This window comes from Podarcis muralis, chromosome 7, assembly GCF_964188315.1.
Source record: "Podarcis muralis chromosome 7, rPodMur119.hap1.1, whole genome shotgun sequence".
Classification (NCBI taxonomy): domain Eukaryota; kingdom Metazoa; phylum Chordata; class Lepidosauria; order Squamata; family Lacertidae; genus Podarcis; species Podarcis muralis.
Window position 1 is genome coordinate 21,371,264 of NC_135661.1, and position 20,123 is coordinate 21,391,386.

At 47.3% G+C, this 20,123-nt stretch overlaps 1 protein-coding gene across 7 annotated transcripts in view; it reads left to right on the forward strand.

Annotated features, from left to right (window-relative positions):
- C7H1orf159 (chromosome 7 C1orf159 homolog) overlaps positions 1-20,123 on the forward strand; it is a 33,509-nt gene that overhangs the window by 6,007 nt on the left and 7,379 nt on the right. For 4 of the 7 annotated variants that reach the window (XM_028740814.2, XM_028740816.2, XM_077931360.1 and 1 more), the window contains exons 2-3: positions 13,644-13,719; positions 19,518-19,622. In XM_028740814.2, coding sequence (XP_028596647.2) covers positions 13,644-13,719; positions 19,518-19,622 — 181 coding nt within the window. Of the gene's footprint in view, positions 1-8,664; positions 8,821-8,950; positions 9,042-13,643; positions 13,720-19,517; positions 19,623-20,123 lie in introns of those variants that run through there. The other 3 variants (XM_028740821.2, XM_077931361.1, XM_077931362.1) reach the window with 2 other exon arrangements.

Sequence of the window (20,123 nt, forward strand, 5' to 3'; positions counted from 1 at the left end):
AACAGGACACGAGTGTAACTCTGTGACCCTGCTGTGTAAAATGCATGCCATTATTATGCCATCACGGTGCATGGCACTTTTACAGATTAATGAACACAGAAAAATCCCTTCCCCAAAGAGCTGAAAATTGAAAAGTCAATAGAGGGGGACGATATATATATGCATACTATTCCGTTACCCATATGTGGTCTTAGTGCCCCCTGCATCTCTTACAAAAACTAAGGGTTTGTGTGGAATGACTTCACAGAGAAGTTGAGCTTTAAAGTGGGAGATAGACTCTGAAGGTAAAATGACAAACAGACTGTGTTGGATTTGTGAGTGGAAAGAAGAAAGACGACACAGTTGACATTTAAGGTGAAGCAGAAGCTGGTCTAATTGTCGAAGGTGATGAATTCTGAATAGAAGGACGAAGGTTAAGGAATGACAATGAAAAGTTTGAGAGAAGAAGGTTGCGATGGTCTTGATGACGTGATTTTTCCTCCCTTGTAGGGGCTGAAAGTAGGAGCTGTGGGGCAACCTGAGATGTGAGAGCACAGGACACAGGATCCAACTCCTAGGGGCCAAGGGGGCTTCAGTCCCCCCCAATGAAATATTTAATAGGACTGGGTCCCCCCAAAGTTGATGGGCATTGCCATTCAAATGGTGTGCATGCACCGTGTCATGTGATCGATTTTGTGGGGTGGGGCTTACCTGGCTCTCCTCCCCCCCCCCAATATTTTATTCAAGTTGGCACTCCTGGCACAGGATGCTATGAAAAGTATGTGTGAATAAAGTTCCAGTGAGGAATAGGACCTTGAGGTGGGTGGCGCCTTCCTCCTCTCCTTCCAAAGGCACAGGACAGTTAAATATATCTATTTCTAAAATAATTTATACGCTGCTTTTAAACCAGAAGTTAACAATGTGGTGTGCAACAAAACTTGTTTGTTTTTAGAAAAAATATTTGGATACTATTTCATAAATGAATCAAAGCAACTTACATGAAAAATGCATAAAACCATACCAAAAAAAGTTTAAAACAGACATACCGTAAATTCATCATTGTGGAAACATGTACTCTTAATGTCCTGCATACTCCTGGCAGAATATAAACCTTTTCAGCAGATAATCCTCTGGTCTAAAACATATGAAACAGCATTACGGTTCTTTAAAATTGCATCTGCGGTATCTAAGGGCCAGTAAAAACTGGTAAAATGTAACAAAGGCCCAGGAAAATCTAACTGAAGAGGAGTGGATATCGAGAGAGAGTACATTCTGCAAAGGGGGTGCCAGCGGAGAGAGCCTGTCTCCAAGTGGCCATTAGATAAAGATCAGCAGGATGAGGCAGGACCAAGAGGGCTTCTTCTGATCACTGTGGTGTGCAGGTAGATCTACACAGGTGGAGCCATTGTTTCAGATAGAGTGGTGCCAGCAGTACCTTTAAACTTGGCTCTGGAGCAAATCAGCAGCTAACACCCTTTCCTCAGCTCTGGTGATGTTGGTGTTATATGGTTTCCCACTTAGCAGTCTAGCTGCAGCCTATTGCTTCCAAACTTGCCGCCATCACTGCATCCCAACTGCCCTGTCCCCACCTGATTAGGGAAGGGCATTGTTCTTGCAAGCCTGTTGCTTTATTTTAATGTCTCTCTTTAGGGAGGGTTCAGAAACATCCTGCTCTGTTCCTCTAGTGCCATTATTGAGATTCATGTCCAGTCCACAAGTCCTGGCTTCCAACAGCTTGTATGGACCTGCATGTCTGCCAGGATCTCTGCATTGTCACTTGTGTGGAAAGATGTTGGCAGAGGGGCTGGAGAACACAAAAGGTGCAATGAATTCGGGAAACCTCACCCCAAGCTCAAATGGGTTGAGAAACACTGAAATACTTGACTCGTGCTCTTCCTGTATATGGCTTATGGTGTTTTCTTGCACACCGACATAGCTTGAGCAGATAAGGCTGCAGTTGGATGCAACTGGTGATGGGCAGAGTTAGCTCGCTGGTGCTTTTTGTACTGTGTCCAGAAGAAACTCAGCTTATCGTGGCATATAGTACCAATTTTGCTGTAAGGTTAGAAGCTTGGGGTGGGTTGGTTTGTGGTTTAATAGTGCCAGTGAGGAAGCAACTTGTGTTGAGTTTCGTTTAAAGGATTGGGAGCAAGCCATAGGCTTGTGAATTTCCCCTTTTTGGTGGACCAGTTTCATTCTCCATTTGCACATTGTTGTAAGCATAGCTTGCTGTGGTGTCTGAGCAGGGCAAACTGTGGTTAGCATTAACCTCCAAATCATGGTTTTGAGGTGGGCTTGCAAACCATTATCGCTGGATCCAGATGTCTTAGCAAAGTGTGGTTAGAGCCACTGAGAATGGGGTGAGAGTGTGTGTTGCGGGGGTGTTAGTGGGGGGAGGGAGCATGCCAGCCCAAAGATGCTTTCCTGATGGTCTGAATCGAGATTTGTGCGTAAAGGATTCATTTTCAGCTTAATTCCAGCTAAATAACAAGTTTAAAATCTGGTGGTAATAACAGCTATTTTTCAAGTCAAATGAATTGTGCCTTTTGTCTGCTCCTAATAGATGAGCCTTCAAAGACCATTGTTTGAGCCACAATCCTAGTTAATATCCTGCTTTGACAGTCTTCTCTTTATTTTAATCAGCTTAAATACTGAAGCATTAGATATCTTTACAGCCACTATCACCGAAACCTACTTTAGGAGGGGGAGGAAGGATTGCTTAGCATAGCAGAATAACTGTAACCTTGTGTACGTTGTGTTTTGCTGAACAACTGTAACGTTTGAGGGAGATCCTGCCATTTTTCTCTTGGGGTGAGTAAATAGGCTCAGTTGGGAACGTCACACCTCTTGCCTGTGTGTTGTGAAAGGCCCCTGGGATAGGTCCCTGAATAACTGGGACAGCATATACACAGTATATATACTGCTCCAGTTTAGAGTGGTGCAGTCTATAAATTAATAAAGAATAATGACAATGTTTTCTGTCTGCATGGTGCTTGGAGCTTAACCATGGTCCATCAAGTCTCCCGTTTCAATCATAAATCTACTATACGTTTATTTGTTGGTCTTGGGTACGCTGCTATCTCTTGGCCTCCATAGTCCCTGACTTCTTTGCTGGGTATGGGAACCTGCCTTGGGAGTTGGGGAGTCAAACCAAGATGACAGCCAGCACTAGTGCCAATCTAGGGGTCCCTGTGTGCCAGGGTGCACACACATTTTTGGTAGGTGCTCCACACCCACACCACAGGGCTCTGATACGACTTCCAGTTTCTACATGCAAAGCCCTTTGATCACTCTGGAAGTGTTCAATACGTTCTAGGGAGCCCTCTCATTGGATTTATCCTGTGTGATGCTGTGAAGTGAATCTTGAGGCCAAGCTGACATTGAGCAGTTCCAGTAGGCATGCTGGTCCCCCAGCAATTAACATGTCCTTTAACAAAAGATAGGCTCCAACAGAGTGAAAAACACAAAACAGTTCAGACAAAGAGAGAGGCATATCAGTTCTTCTGCAAATGCAGATAAATCCAGTGTCCTGTCCTTGAATGAAACGGCCTTGGGGCAGATATCCCAATTTTTAGTATAATAATTTGCAGCTATGAAAAGCTGCTGCTCGTAAATGCATTGTCTGGTTGATAAGTGCCATTATGAGCATTGAGGCTTGGAAACGGAGGTTCCTAGCTCAAACCAGTGAGTCTGATTGTTGACGGTGCATCGGTCATTCCAACAGCAGTTAGTTACACAGATTACACATGCCGTGGCTTCGAGGGATTTTTTGTTGTATGTTGCTGAAGATAGATGCTTTTGGATGAGTGGTGAGCATGCTTGTTCAAACAATCCTCTTCAGGTTCTCTGTCGCAAATGAAGCAAGGGCCGGTGGCAGCTTGCGCAAAGTAACCACAATGATGATGGATGTGTTAGCAAATGTCTGTAAACAGAGCCGCTCTTCTCTTTGCCGATCTCTTCTTTTTTTAACATCTTGAGGAAACAATCTCCACATTTTTAGAGAAGCCGGAGTTGCTTAAAGAAAAAGCAACAGTTATTTAATACACTCTGTCACTGGAAGTAGGTAGGTGGGCTGTGGTGTGTTTTGTTGGCTTGAACATTTCAATTGCAATGTATCAACCCATTTACCAATTAGGATAGTAGCTGTTGTGAACAAACATTAAAGGTAAAGGGACCCCTGACCATTAGGTCCAGTCGCGGATGACTCTGGGGTTGCAGCGCTCATCTCGCTTTACTGGCCAATGGAGCCGGTGTACAGCTTCCGGGTCATGTGGCCAGCATGACTAAACCGCTTCTGGCGAACCAGAGCAGTGCACGGAAACGCCGTTTACCTTCCCGCCGGAGCAGTACCTATTTATCTACTTGCACTTTGATGTGCTTTTGAACTGCTAGGTTGGCAGAAGCAGGGACCGAGCAACAGGAGCTCACCCCGTTGAGGGGATTTGAACCACCGACCTTCTGATCGGCAAGCCCTAGGCTCTGTGGTTTAACCCACAGCGCCACCCAGCTTCAAATACAGAGACTGCCTGTTGCTTGTCACATCAGCCAACGTTGGCAAAGCACAGGAGCATCGGAAGCTACCTTAAAGCAAGTCAGACTATTTGTGCACCTAGCCCAGAATTACTCTGACAATTTCTCTCTTGGATCTTGGGCAAAGAGGTCTCTCGCGTCGCCTGCCATCTGGCCAAATTTCTGGCATCTCCTGTTAAGAATGAATCTGGGACCTGAAAAACACATTCTTTTCTGATCCCCTTTCAAGTTCAGTCCCTGTTATCTGTGGGTAGGGCTTGCAGCGTCCCCTGTCTGAAGCCCTGGAGATTGACTGCCTGCCTCTGAAGTAGACCAGTGGCTTAGCTCAGTATTGGGCAACTTTTATTGTTCCAGTTGTATTTAAAACTATTCAGAGCCATCACTTAAATGGCTCACAGGACCTGGTAAGCCATCTGCGGAAGGCTTAATCTTATGTGTTGTTTGCAAGAGGGATCTCATGAACTCCCTTCTATCTTGCCGGGCCTCTTCATGCTCTTCCATCTTGCCCTTGTCTCAGCCCTTTCTTCCATGGCTCCCCAGGACCTGCTGGGCATTGTAAGGAAACAGTGGCCACCAAGCAGCCAGTGGGATTCAGCAGCAGTATGGCACTCACCGGGGACGCGGGTGGCGCTGTGGGTTAAAGCCTCAGCGCCTAGGACTTGCCGATCGAAAGGTCGGCGGTTCGAATCCCCGCGGCGGGGTGCGCTCCTGTTGCTCGGTCCCAGCGCCTGCCAACCTAGCAGTTCGAAAGCACCCCCAGGTGCAAGTGGATAAATAGGGACCGCTTACTAGCGGGAAGGTAAACGGCGTTTCCGTGTGCTGCGCTGGCTCGCCAGATGCAGCTTGTCACGCTGGCCATGTGACCCGGAAGTGTCTTCGGACAGCGCTGGCCCCCGGCCTATAGAGTGAGATGGGCGCACAACCCTAGAGTCTGGCAAGACTGGCCCGTACGGGCAGGGGTACCTTTACCTTTACCTTTTTATGGCACTCACCCAGCCAGTACATCAGGATTAATTTATTAAATTTATACATTGATTTTTGGGCAAGATTTGGCTTACGACAGTTAAAATCCAGCAGTCGGGTACAATAGGGAAATGTAGGTAGGTGCGATCTCTCATTTCTGGTCCCTGATAGTTAACATGTTCCAGGTTCCATCTGTTCCTTCCAGAGGAAGGGGACAGAATGTGCGATGGGCTCTGTCTGTTTCTGATAGTGAAGAGATGAATCCGCCAACTTGGATCTTCCTTTTATCTGCAGGCACTTCCGTCCCCCTGGCAATGAAACACTAGTGGAGCAACCATTGTTCACATTTTATAATGGAAACATTCCAAACTAGGTGCTTGGCCTGAATCTTTAGGCAGCCCTCTGACTTAAAAGGAATGTGATGAAATCGTCACAAAAGGTTGTCTCTGGGATGCACCATTTATTTGAGTTTATAGATTTGGCTTAACCCCAGGCAGTTAGCTATATCAGGTAACAACAATTTCTTCCTTTCTTCTTTGTGAAAGGAACAAGTCTCTGAAGGGCCCGCAATCTAAACTTGTACATGTCTCCTTTAGACGCTCCAAATGTCAAAAGCATGAAAAGCGTTGGACTTTGATGGAGTACAAGCTTTGATATCTCTGTTTGGTTTAGGCACAAGAACAGTAGCTCTGCACGTCGTCTTTTTTCAGGTTTTCCCATCTCCCTCTTTTTAATATGCCTGTATCACCCCCTTGATGTGTCAGAACTCCTAGAAGTGAGTAGGCAGGGCTGGTTACGAGGAAGATGATGGATGAAGAATGTTTATTCCTTCCTTGAGCTCAGCAAGCTAAATTTAGTGAAGTTTTTGGAGATAAAGGGAATGCTTCATCTTCTAAGGATGAAGACAGGGGCAGAAGAGGGGTGGAAGCATCCAATTATCACTTAAGAGAAGCATTTTTCCCTAATCTTGATTTATCAAAAACCCAATTTGTTCTGTTTAGATGGTGTGGCTTCCTTTTTAGATTTTCTTCCCTCTCCGCCTTCCTTTTGAATCTGGCCAAGATTGCTTTTATGTTACTGGGAGCTTCTCAGTTTGTGAATATAAAATTAGAACTTAATAACAGCCTCATAAATAGGTTCACACAAGTTATTAGCAAACAAAATTTTACTGGATGGCAATTCAGTTTATGTTACTCATGGCATAGGGTGGAAGGAAAAGAATCTTCTTCTTCTTCCTCTTCTTTTAAAAAAGCCTAACAGCACACGAAGAGGCTGCTGGATCAAGCCAATGGCTCAGCATCCTATTCTCACAATAGCCAGTCAGATGCTTGTGGGAAAACCACAAGGAGGACCTGAGCACAAGAGCACTCTTTTCTCTTGCCATTTCCAGCATTGGTAATTAGAAGCATTACTGCCTTCAACCATGGAGGCAGAGCATAGCATTCATGACTTGTCTTCTCCCATGCACCAGAAAGAGGTCACACGGAGAATGGTGACTTCCATCCCTGAGCTGATACACTAGATCTTGATAGTGTCGTCGTGCTTTCCTCAAGTTTTTATTTCCTAGACTTTCGTTCATCATGGACTGAGCGAGTTTCAGCAGCTCAGCCTCCCCCATTTCATTGCCTTGGAGGTTGTCTGTGGGCTCTGCTGCCTAGCAGGCAGAGGTCAAATGTTGAATGAGGGCAGCAAATGCCACCTGAATAATCATGGCACCATAGGACTGCCATGTTTGTATCTCTTATACCAGACTTTAAAATGTGGCTTTGATTTTATTCCAATAATCTTTTGTGGAGCAGCTTTGAGAGCCTTGGGGGAGCTATATAGAAGCATTCCAAATAAAATCCATACTGGGGTTTTAAAATAACATTGAGCATCTTGCTGGTACAGTAAGGCTTCATTAATGGAATTTTATTTTATCTCGCCCATCATTTAAGAAGCACCTGATAGCATAGTCTTCTCTCTCACAAGCTCAGACACACACAATATTATCCTCACATACCCATTATTGCCTCCAAACAAGACTGTAAGGTCAGTTAAGCTAAGAAAGGGCAAAAGCAAAAGTTGACCCAGCCCTCCCAAACCTCCTCTTCCGTCTCCCCTTAAGATGCAAAGCCTTTCCAAGTAGTTCAGAAAAAACAGGCATAGCTTACTACCTTGTAAATGCCACGTATTCATGTGCACTGTGCAAAGTACTTAATGTGGAACTTTCATTTGGGTTGTCTCTTTATCCTCTGTGTACCCTTGAGAAGTCAGGGTTCCCATATCCCCCTGATTCGATATCTGCCCGTTGGATCTGAATGCCATTTTCTGGGAATCTTGGGTGGAGAGAGAGCTGTGGTGCTTGGGTCTGGCTTACGGGCTTGTTGTGGGCACCTGGTTGGCCACTGTGAGATCAGGATGATGAACTAGGTGGGCCTCTGGCCTAATCAAGAACCAGGCGCTGCTTCTGATAGATGAATTGCTGAGACTAAGCTGGGAGGTGAATGCATATAATTAGCAAAGTCTAGGGAAACTTTTCTCTCTTGGGTCCTTCAGAGCAATTAACATTTAATTGGTACTGCCTGTGAAAGCAAAGGCAGGGGATTCTCAGGCCTTGTAAACAGCCATTTGCCTGCTTCTTAATGGCAGGTGGAAATTTGCCTCCTGGTCCTGACAACTAGGCTGGCAGGCATCTGTGAACCAGAAGAACAGTTAGGAAGCCACCAACATGGCAGCATCCCAGTCGTCGTGCGCCTGTTTTTCATGCGAAAGCTCCCAGTTATCAGTCTCCAGCATCCCCCAGCAGTCAGAGCAAACAGTCCAGGGCTGGAAGGACAAAGCTGGACATAAGGCAGCTTCTTGTGTTTCCTGGTGTGGCTGACTGAGCTCGCTAAAATCTGCTTAACGTCCATGTTGAGACTTGTGCACCAGCTCAGCAAGGCTGAGCAAAGCTGCTGCAGTTTGTAATCTGAAGTGCAAACTTCTGTAAAGTCTTCAGGTCTGTCTCCTGGCTGGGAGGGAGGACAGGCTGAGTGTGATGTGTGTGCTGTCTGAAAAGCCATTTCTGTTTTTGGTCATTCTCTCTCCCTGTCTCGTATTGATCTGGTATAGCTGAGTGCTGCACCCAGTTGCTTTCTGCTCCCAATGAGGTTTTTATCGGCGACGGTGCCAGGCAGTTGCTGTTCCCATCTGCAACCTCATTGATTCCGGGTGTGGAGCAGGCTCTGCTTTGAGCCCAACTGATAAGGCTCCCAGTTTCTTAGCAACCACACATGTCTTGCATGAGCAGAAGCTTGTCCTACTGCAGTAGCAGTGACAATCCTGAATGTCTCCAAATTAGCACCATTTTTTAAAATGAAAAACAAGGTAAGGTGCCTGCTTTTCCCCCACCCACCCCCCTTGAGATCTTTGGTCCACGATTCTTGTGTGAAGTGGGGATTATGGGAGCTCTTTGTACGTTCTCTGCAGCTGAACTATTTCTCTTTCTTTCTTTTAGACTTCGCTCCTTATTTAGTATGGCTGTGCCATGTGTTCTCCTCCTAACTGTTCTTGGGGTGGAAGTAAACAGCAAATCCTCTGACAGTTTGGTATGTATTTCGCAGTGAATTAAAAACCTCTAAAAACAAGGCTAGTTCTAGCCTTTGAGTCCTGTTGCCTATCCAGAATCTGAGAAACACGGTGACCTCTGCTAGTGTGTGAAAACTGTCAAGATCCAAGGATCCCCAGGCATGCACCTCCAGATGATGGAGAAGTCGGGCGCCATCCTGGCACCTGGGCATCATCACTTGGTCACAAGTGGCCAATAGCCAGGTGCAAAATGCGCCCGGCAAATTTTGAACACCCGTCACAGCAAACAACATCTTAGAGCCAGGGTGGGGATATCTGTGACATGCCAGTTTTTGATAGGCCAGAACCCTGTCCTTTGGCAGTGGTCACTGGGACGCATGGGGATTGGAGTCCAACATCTGGAGAGTCAGAGGTTCCCCACCTCTATATTAGAGTAGTCTCTCCTATGTGTAAGTGAAGGAGAAGCCCCTCTTTTAAGAATGCACCTCCCAGGCATGCACTTGTAAATATTAGATCATGCAGGAGGATGCCAGTTCTTTTTAACCAGGTTGGTATGAGCCATTGAAATATGGTTGAAAGCTGGCGAGCATTGCCTAGTAAGTTTCCAGAAGCCAGATGTGAGCTAAGCATGACATCTAGGGTAGGGGAAGCAGGGACTTGGTTTTGTGCATAGCCATCTGTTCACCTGTTCGCAGTGGTGGCTGGTGTCCATCGGGACGAGGAGGGTGTAAGGTAGGGAGCCCAACAGTGGGTGGAGCCAGAACCAGTGACAGGTGCAAATGCAGCCAATGGCAGGCAGAGCTACCTGATTCTGATTTTGACCCCATCCTTCTCCTCCCTGCTGAGTTCTACACAAATAGCATCTGAGACTGAGGAGGATAAAGCTGACTGCCAGGGCCATCCCTGGACTGGCTGATATTAAGAAGGCAGGCAGGTTGTCTGAGGTTGGTGGGGCAGTGCCCCCCGCATTTGTCCTAATGGGCCAGCGTCTACCATCTCTCCTGCCCCATTACTGGTTAGAAACAGCATTAAACTATTCAACATATGTAGATCTCTGCAAATCGGCTGGCTTTGCATGCTTTATGCTAGGGGGAGCGGACTCTCCAGATGTTGTTTGGCTGCAGCTCCTATAATCCCTGGCCTTGGGCCATACTGAGGCTGATGGCAGGTGTAGTCTAGCAACGTGGAGGGCAGCACGTTGACTACCACTGCTTTATACAGTTCTTGCGGTCCAGATGTCCTTATTACAGGATTATTTTAAAATATATATATAGGACAATATTTGCACACTCCTCATTTATAAACTGTGCAAAGTGGGGAATCTTTCTCCTCTGAAACAGAGCAACCTAGCCTGCACATCTGTAAAAGTAATCCATATTATGCTTTCTGTGTGTGCCGTTCTGTGTCCTCCTCCCCTTCTGTCCTTCCACCAGATGGATGAAGCCTGCCCCAATCATTACAGGTTTGATTTACAAAGCCGATCAAGGCTGAGTGATACACTCTTTCCCCCATGTGTGCTTTTAATCTCCTTTACCTGTTTGTTTGCGGGTGACTCATCATATTCATCTTGATTTAGAGCCTCCAGGGAAGAGGAGGGTGGGTTACTTGTACTGTACAGTAACAGAAGAATTCCCTGAGCTGCAAGCTTGTAGTCTAATTTTAGAAAAACCTGCCCTCTTTCGCTGAAGAAAATCCCGTTCCCGGTAAGAGGATAGCCGTTCATAGCAACGCCTCATGATCTCACCAGGTCGTTATCAAGTTGCTTCCAGATACAACTCAAAAAGGGTTGGTTCTAACCTTTTCTGAAAGCCCTAAACTGTCTGGGTCCAGAATACCACCTCCTCCCAGACAAACCTGCCTGGCGTGTTAAGATCTTTTACAAATGCCTTTTTCTATCCAGCCACCCATTTCACCTCTGAAGGTCAGGGTTACCAGAGGTGGGGTCTTGGGAGAGGAACTGCAGCTGAGCAGTTCTTTCCTACAGGAGATCTAAGGTTCATAATCTGCCTTCGCCTATTTAAACCATGCTGGACTCACTGCTAAGCCAGGAGTGTTTTTCATTGAGGTTGTATTTGGGCCTTAAATTATTTTAAAATCTTGATTTAATTGTTGTAGTGGGGTTTGTGGCTTTTTTTAAGTGGAGTATAAATGTGCTAGATTATGAATAGGGACTACTTCCCAAGATGTGCTCTACCTTGACTAAGAACCCAGAACAGATTGTTGTCTCCTCCAGACCAGGAGTTGGGAAGCTGAAGTCCTCGGGTTAAAATGCAGTTCTCTCTGTCTGGCCCTGGAGACGCTCCCAAGCCACGCCTCCTCCTCAGGCCACACCCTCTCTTCCTAGGCCACACCCCTCACTGCTTCTGATCTGTACCCGCCTCAAGTGCTTTTGTGTGGCTAGAATGTGCCCTCGAACTGGGTGATCCCTCTTGCTTGCCTCTTGTTGACCGCTGGAGAGGTGTGGGTGTAGATGGGGGTGGGGATGTTGCCTACTCTACAAGTTTCTCATCCCTTGTTATGCCCATGTTTGCCTCTGGTGCCCACCCACCACTGGTATGCCCCCCTGCCCAAGGTTGCCATTTCACCCGTCTGAAGCAAGAGACATTTGAGATAGCAAATTTTTCATTTGTAATTTTTATCTGTGAAACAGGCTATAGTATTTCCGCAAAGCAGCTTAGTCCCCGCTTAAAATTCAACACACAGTGCCAGTGGCAGGTGCTGCTTCTAAATGAAATTATTATTTATTTAGTCGGCAAATTTCATAGCCTGCTTTTCCGCAATTGTTCTGGCGGCAGGTTACTGTTAAAGCGGGGTTGGGGAAGTACCAATAAAGTTGCAGCGATAGCAATAAAACATTGTCAAGGGAGAGAAGCAAACAAAGAGCTTGGCAATCGGGCAGCACCTTAGTCATAAAAAGGCTTGCCTGAAGAGACCTTGACGGCTCACTTGAAAGGGCCACGTCTCCCGAAGTTGTCTCGCCAAGCTCAGTGGCGGGTTTCTTAGTAATTGGAGTCTCTCATGTCATTGGAAATTTCCTTGGCTCCAGCTCCATAAAGCTACTTTTTAAGAAGCATGCTAATTAATAATTAGCAAGGATCTTCAGTGGTGGAAGCTTCACTTTTCTGAACCCTTCAAGGAACAGTTTTATGGAGAGATCTTAGGCCAGTTTCCTGTCAAATAGCAAAAAGGATACATATGGTTTATAGATACTGTCTGTCATGACTGTCTGGGCGCATCTCTGCATATTCCAGAAAGGAGCAGCTCCCTTGCCAACGTGTGTGTGTGTGAGTGTGCGTCCGTGCAAACATGTGTCCTCCTCCACAACCTCATCCCTTGTTTCAAAATGTCATGCATGTTGTTGACAAGAAATGTATGGCATCCGCCTTCTCGTCGCAGCGTTTTTGCCTGAAGAAGAGCTGGCGTGTTGTTGCTTCCCCCCCCCCCATGCTGTGTTGGCACTTTTGCATGCACCCAATGAACATTGGAAAAGCATAATCTTCCACTCATGCTCTGCTTGCGTGTTCTGAAAGTACGCTGAACCCCTTACTCCTACTTCCTCTGGTTCTCCGCTTGTCTTCAGCTGCCATTTTGGATGGGCCATTTCAGAGCGTGTGGATCCTATTTCTATAGCATGGTTAGCCAGTCAGACCCAGTGGCCCAAGCTGGGAGTTTGTGACACTCTGGCACAGGGTTAGGGTTATGCATAGGAAGCTGCCTTCTACCGAGTCAGATCACTGGACCATCAATCTCAGTACTGCCTGCACTGACTGGCAGCCACTCTCTGTGGCTTCAGGCAGGGAGTCGTTCCCAGCCCTATCTAGAGATGTCGGTTGGGTTCTGTTGGTAGATCTCTGGATAATTTGCAATAGGCCGGCAAAGGGTTTCTGTCTCCCAATTGGTCTAACAATTGGCACAACAAAAGGGGCTTTTCCTTCTCTCCCGCCCCCTTGCCCCCTGCTGAAATGAATGAACCTGGGGACAGGATTACAAAGGGTGGGTTTGTAGCAGGAAAAGGTGTGGTGTGTGTGTACACAGCCTGGATCAGCAACACCTGCAGACCCACAACTTCCTCTGGTGAAGGTGAACAGGACTTGAAAGCAAGGCACACCCATCCTTGAGCATCCACAGATTCTCCTCACCAGTTAGCTGTGACTGCATACAGGAGGAACTGCTTGGTCTTTCCCTGAAAAAGATTCCCACCTCTTCTTCATGTGCATAAATGGTTGTGCAAATCTCTGCTGTGAGAACCCAACTTGGGGAGGGGGTGTTCATTCCAGATGTGAAGATCCGCCCTGTGAGAATGAATCGTTCTTGTTTTCTTTCTTTCCTCCTACTGCTGAATGTTTTTAAAGGCACCCCTTTGGGAAAGGTTGTGCTGTGTACATTTTGCAAGGAATACTAGTCTGTAAGATTTTCCTCCACACACAGTTGTTACTCAACCCCTCCCCCCCTCCAAATCTATGTTATTCATGCTTGTGTGTGGGTTGTGAGGCTCCCCTCTACTTATTAGGCAATGTCATGAAACTGGAGTTCAGCTGAGTTTGCTCTCTTGGTGTAAAAGTGAATGGAATTTTTTACATGAACTGAGAATCTTTATTTTTCTCTCCCCTCTCCCTCTCTAGGAATCGGAGTTAGAATGTTGTATGGATGCAGTGGAGACCAATACCACCTGTCTAGCCGAGAACCAGTGCAGTCCAGGTAAGTTATTGGTGGTTGTTACGCACTAATCCAGTGGTTCCCAAACTCCTTTCCCTACAGGCCACTTGAAAATGTCAGAGGGTCTTGCTGAACCGCTTAATGATTTCTCTTCCCACTTTAGCCATCGTATTGCACTCTGTATGGATTTTAATTGCACTTTTAAGCAGCTGCTTTTGTTTTTCTATATTGTATTCCTCAGGAATTCCTCCTCAGGAATACAATATATAAGAAATAAAAGAAGCAATAAAAAGGAGCATTTGTGGTTCTTCTTTCTACACTTTTATCCCCACAACAGCCCTGTGAGGTAGACTAAGCTAAATGATGGGGATTGGCCCAACATAAACCTAGGTCTTAAACCAGAGACTCCCCAGCCTTAATTGGATAACTTTTGCCCTGTGGTGATGTATGTTAGGGCATCAGGAGACTGCTCCCAGACAAAGCTGCAGTAAAGACCCACATATTTAGTTGCAAGCCTCTTCTATCTAGCCTTGCAGACTCTTCTTCTAGGGTAGGGAAAAGCAGAGTACAAACTGATCCTTTAGGTGCTTGTCTGGCTTAATTATATTAATTCTATATCACAGCAATTATGTCCACATGCTTTTGCGCAACCAACCCTGCGTACAGCCACTTGCCACAGCCCAGAAATACAATTTTCCAAAGAATGAGCTGGTAATTTTTGCTGAGCGTAGCCTTGCATCTTGGGCACGGTAGGGGAGATAAGTGGCAAAGGGACTTCCAGGCAAACGACCAAAGAACGTGTCAGAAAATTCTGGTTGACAAATCAGTGGCCCTTTTTAAAACTAAAAAGTTAATAAATTGCTAGCTCCCCCCTGTCTTGGGTTACATTAATGTTGCAACATAACCTTTGAGGTTTTGTTGTTGAGAGTGATGTATCGAGGAGGGGAGCTGCTGAACAGTTGCCAATAAATTCCAGATTTCGGTTTTTCATATATTTCAAAAGGTTAATCGATCACAATCTTCAGTGCCACTAAAAGAGCTTTGTTGTCATTTTCTCCTTCCTTTTTTTATATTACTGTCAGATAGCTTTGCCCTCCCAGTAGGTCTGTTTTTATGTTTAGATTAAATGTCAGATGTAATTTATCACCAAGGGTATCTAATGTGCCGCTTCCAGCTGAGGGAAGCGGAACAGCCGTGTTTGTTTCCCAATCAGTGCCTCGCTCATCATGTGCTTTATGGAATAATTGATCCCCATCGCTGGCTGCGGAGGGCTGGCCTGGTGAGGCTACTAGGCAGCCGGTTTGGGCTCCTGAGATCAAAGCAGCAGCTCTCCATGGCTGATGCACTCCAACCATTTGTCCAGAAAGGTTGAATGGGGGGGGGGGGAGAGAGATAGCTTTGCCCTCTTCTGTGTTGCATTGCAGAGTGCCACGTTAAAGTAAGGACAGAGCCCCCTGAGGAGCTTACAAGTTATGGGCATAGCTGTCAATGTTTCCCTCTTTTTAAAGGGAAATTCCCTTATTCCGAATAGGATTCCTCGCAAGAAAAGGGAAAAGTTGACAGCTATGGTTATGGGCATAAGAACTCCCCTGCAGGATTTACCGTATTTTTTGCTCTATAAGACTCACTTTTTCCCTCCTAAAAGGTAAGGGGAAATGTGTGTGCATCTTATGGAGCGAATGCAGGCTGCGCAGCTATCCCAGAAGCCAGAACAGCAAGAGGGATTGCTGCTTTCACTGCGCAGCGATCCCTCTTGCTGTTCTGGCTTCTGAGATTCAGAATATATATTTTTTTCTTGTTTTCCTCCTCCAAAAACTAGGTGCATCTTGTGGTCTTGTGCGTCTTATAGAGCGAAATATACGGTAATCAAAGACCCACCCAGACCAGTGCTTTGCCTACATTAGGGCAGTGAGATGCCTCTATGAAGATCACAAGCAGCAGATAAAGGCAGTAAACCTCCCCTCTTTGTTTCTTGCTAACAAGGAATGAATGCTTGGGATGGGTGGAGTTGCTCTAGAACAGGCATGTCCAAAGTGCGTTTTGGGGGTCTAATCTGGTCCTCCAGTTAATTTTACTTTAGGGTAAAATTGTAAAAAAAAGCTCAACAACTTCAATCCCCATGCATCGGCCCTCACGCATGTTCACTTCATCAAATGTGGTCCTCTTTGAAAAAAGTTTGGGCACCCCTGCTCTCGAACTTGGAACTCTCTCCTTTTTACCCAGCATCCGTTCTGACCTGGGGCTTACAGGGCAATAACAGCACACAAATCCATCAGGTTCTGGCAGCTCATGGGGCAAGTCTTCAGCCACTTTCCAAAGATGAATGCAGTTGTTACATTCGCAAGGAGTGTGGTGGACTCACGTGTTTCTCAAAACGAAAGGGGCTTGTGAAGTTTGGAACTTAACTGGTTAAGAAGTTCCCATGATGCCTCAACATTCTGACGTCAGCTTTTAGAAGCTGGGAGGAGCTGGGAGGAGTTTCTGTCTCTTCCTCCTGGGTCTTTGAGGGGGAAAGTCGCAGTTTGGCATGGCTGCAAGGAGCCCAGGAGATCCCTGGGGGAATGTCGGAATAAAGAACTGAAATTGGACAAACCTGGACTCTGTGTGTGTTTGACAAAGGACGTGACAGTTTTTCACCGCTGTGTTTATCTCTGCTAAGGTGTGACTGAGAGCTACCGGACGACGGAGCTGAGTGGCGCAGCTGAGGGAAGCGCGCCGGACCGGGCTGCCATAAATAGCTAATTGAGGACCAATAAATCAATTAGCGGGGTCCCAATATATCTATTGCCACAGGTTATGGGTACTAATTACCGCTTGTAAAACTGTCCCTGGAGCTGCCGGAATGCGTTTGAAGTTCGGCAGGAGATGGTGGTTTTTTTTTGCCTGGTGTCAAGAGGCAAAGAGAGCAGCAAGGAATCGTTTCTCCACGGAAGAAGGGAGAGCCTGAAAAGCTGAAACTGATTGTAAGTACAGCTTGGGGCCCCTTGGGAGAACGGAAGAGGATGGCAGGCTGCCAGGTCTTGGAGGACATTCCATGCTCACTTTAAGAAGTTGGGCAACCTGGCTGCTGATCTGAAGTCTACTGTTCTGGGTGCCAGGAAGCCAGAGGCCGTTTGCCTAGCGCTCCAGGGAGTTTGTGAGGCTGGAGGCGGAAGCAAGGGCTTGGGAGATGGCTGCTTCAGAACAGAAAGGCAAGATGGCGCTGACCACCTTCGTGAGAGCCGGTGCACAGCTGGGAAGGGCTGTGGGCCCCAGAGGGGGGGCGAAGGATTCCAAAGGCAAGTTTAAGAAGCCTGCTGGAATGAGATGGCGGTTCAGAGGGGGCAAAGCTGGCAAGGAGTGCTTTTCCGGAAGAAGGAGAAGGAGGCCAGCTGGGAGGAGCCCAAGGCAGTGTTTTTCCACTGGAGTTCGTCATTGCTACACGTGTAATGCAACGGGACGCTTGCGACGCTGCTGCCCATGGAGAGCGGAGACAGCTGGGCAGGAAGGTCCCAAGGTCAACCAGCTGAGTTCTCATGGGAGTCAGTCTGGGAGAGAAGGCCAGCGTGGGAACGCAAGGGAAGGACGTGTCTCAGACGCTGGGGAGGGTTGTTTCTTATCACTGCTTCTATGGCAACTGTGAAGAACAACTCCAGCCAGGACACGGTGACACGCTGGGTGTTTTGGATTCTGCTATCAGGCAGCACCTGATAGGCAAGCCTGCAGGCAAAATGCGGAACTGCAGGGCTGTTTCAACAGGATTGACTGTTATGTTCGCAGACGGAGCACACAAAAAAAACAGTCTGTGGTGTGGCTAACGTGTTTTTCTCTCCTTTACAGGAGGAGCAAGAGGTCTGCGTTGTGCCGGGACTGAATAGTTGTCGGTTATCTGTATCTGCTCTAATGAAGCAGGGGTTCAAAAATGTGCTTTGAAAATGATACCTGTTCCATTTTCAGAGGGGGGCGACAACGGGTCAACATGGCGAAGAGCAAGGATAATTTCTTTGTTCTGGAGTCACCTCTGGAGGGTGGTGGGAATGCTGGAAAAGCACAGGTGCAGTGTGCTAAGGTTCCCAGTGATGTGCAAAAGTTGCACAGGTGCACAAAAGGGTGTAAACTCCGGAAATGTGGGAGGTCCCTAGGGTGCAGGGCATGCAAAGGTGCAAAGGTACTTGGTTTTCCCGGGTTTTGGGAGGGTAGCCAAAGAAGCCCTTTGAGCTTGTTCACACAGATCTGTCAGGACCCATGAGGTGTGAGAGTCTGGGTGGGGCCAGGTATGTGCTATCGCTGACAGATGGCCACAGCCAGGTTGGCTGGTGTCTCTCTCTCAAATCACAGGGGGAGGCGGCGCAACTGATCAAGGATTGGGTTGCGGAGGTGGAACTAAGGTTTTCCACCAAGGTGCAAGGGTTCAAGAGCGACCGAGGGTCACAGTTTACTGGGTCTGCTCTGGAGGAATTTTTCAAGGAAAAGGGAATACGTCACCAGGTGACGGGTGCAAAGTCTTCTCAAGGGAGAAGGGAGGCTGTGGCTGAATCCGGTGATGGGGATCAGGTCCAGAATCAGGGTTCAAAACCCGGTGATGGGGACCAAGTCCAGGATCAGGGTTCAGGGCAGGTTTGGGCATCTCCAAGGGTTGTTAAAGGAGTGTCCAGGTGTGAGGCTTCATCTCCGGTAAGCGTAATGGAGAAAGCTCACAGAAGGGTTGTCAAGTCAGAGGGGGAAGAGTCTGACGGAAAAGACAAAACTGCTGGCCCTAATGGGTCAGTAGGGTATCAGGTCACAGGTGCGTGGAAAAGTGTCGCACAGTGTGATTCTGGGAATGTTGAAGGGGTTCAACAGGTGCCTGGGAAAGATGCCGGGAAGTGGCACAAGGCAAAGGGCAAGGTGTTGAACTCAGAAGGTCTTGTCAGAATGGTTTCAGCAAGAGGGGGTGTGAAGTTTGGAACTTAACTGGTTAAGAAGTTCCCATGATGCCTCAACATTCTGACGTCAGCTTTTAGAAGCTGGGAGGAGCTGGGAGGAGTTTCTGTCTCTTCCTCCTGGGTCTTTGAGGGGGAAAGTCGCAGTTTGGCATGGCTGCAAGGAGCCCAGGAGATCCCTGGGGGAATGTCGGAATAAAGAACTGAAATTGGACAAACCTGGACTCTGTGTGTGTTTGACAAAGGACGTGACAGTTTTTCACCGCTGTGTTTATCTCTGCTAAGGTGTGACTGAGAGCTACCGGACGACGGAGCTGAGTGGCGCAGCTGAGGGAAGCGCGCCGGACCGGGCTGCCATAAATAGCTAATTGAGGACCAATAAATCAATTAGCGGGGTCCCAATATATCTATTGCCACATTCTCCACCCTGCTTTTGCTGCCTGCCTCATCAGCAGTGAAGGCGGAGACATTAGGGCAATTGGCATTGCCCCATCAACCTCAGCCAAACCCCGCCTGCTTGCCCATTTTTTACAACTGGTGAGGGACGGATTCTGTCCGTGCTTGGCTCTGCCTCCAGCTCCTGCTGACACCCCTGCTTTCTGCACAACGGGCACCAACAACCACAGCTAACTGCTGTGTTTTGCAGGGAAAGAACCTGCCGTAGGTGAAAATTTGAAAACATTGCCGGGTGCGCCTAAACCTCTCTCCATCCCCTGGGTGCTCACGAAACTATTTGAATTCTGTCGCTCAGACCTCATGCAAGTGTCCCAGGCGCTATTGCAAGGAGCTGTGAGGAAATGGGCCTTTGGGGCAGTCAGACGAATGAAGTGGGTTCCATCCGATGCTTGTTTCTGCATGAAAGGTACTTCTGAGACTTCTTCTTTTTTTACTCTTCTCATTCTTCCTTCATCCTTTTGTTCCCCACCCCCTCGCATGCAGGCTGCTACAGGCGGTGGAATGAAGATGGCAGCAGCAGCTGCATCAAATGTGATAACGAAACTGTTGCTGCCACGCCGGCGTACAACCTGACTGACTGCCGAAACAGTAAGCCAGCTGTGCAGCGTGCTCTTCCCCGATTTGAGCCTTTATAGGAAAGGCCTTCATTCATGCTTCCCTTACTTTAGACTTCTAAGTTTGGAGAAAAGGTGCAGAACAGGTGACACAGCAGAGGTGTATGAAGTCATGTGTCGCATGCAGAAAGTGGATAGGAAGACTTTCCCTCCCTCTCCCATAACACGGGAACTTGGGGGCATCCAGTGAAGCTTGGGAGATTTGGCACAGGCAAAAGAAAACACTTCTTCACACAGCACATGGTTAAACTGTGGAACTCCCTCCCACTGGAGGCAGTGATGGCAGCCAACGTGGATGGCTTTAAAAGAGGATTGGACAGATCAATGGAGGATAAGGCTTATCACCGCGATGGCTGTGTTCTACCTCCACAGCCAGAGGCGGTATTCCTCTGAAGACTGTTTGCTGGGAATTGCAAGAGTGGAGAGAGCTGTTTCACTCAAGCCCTGCCTACAGGCTTCCCAGTGGTTTGCCGCT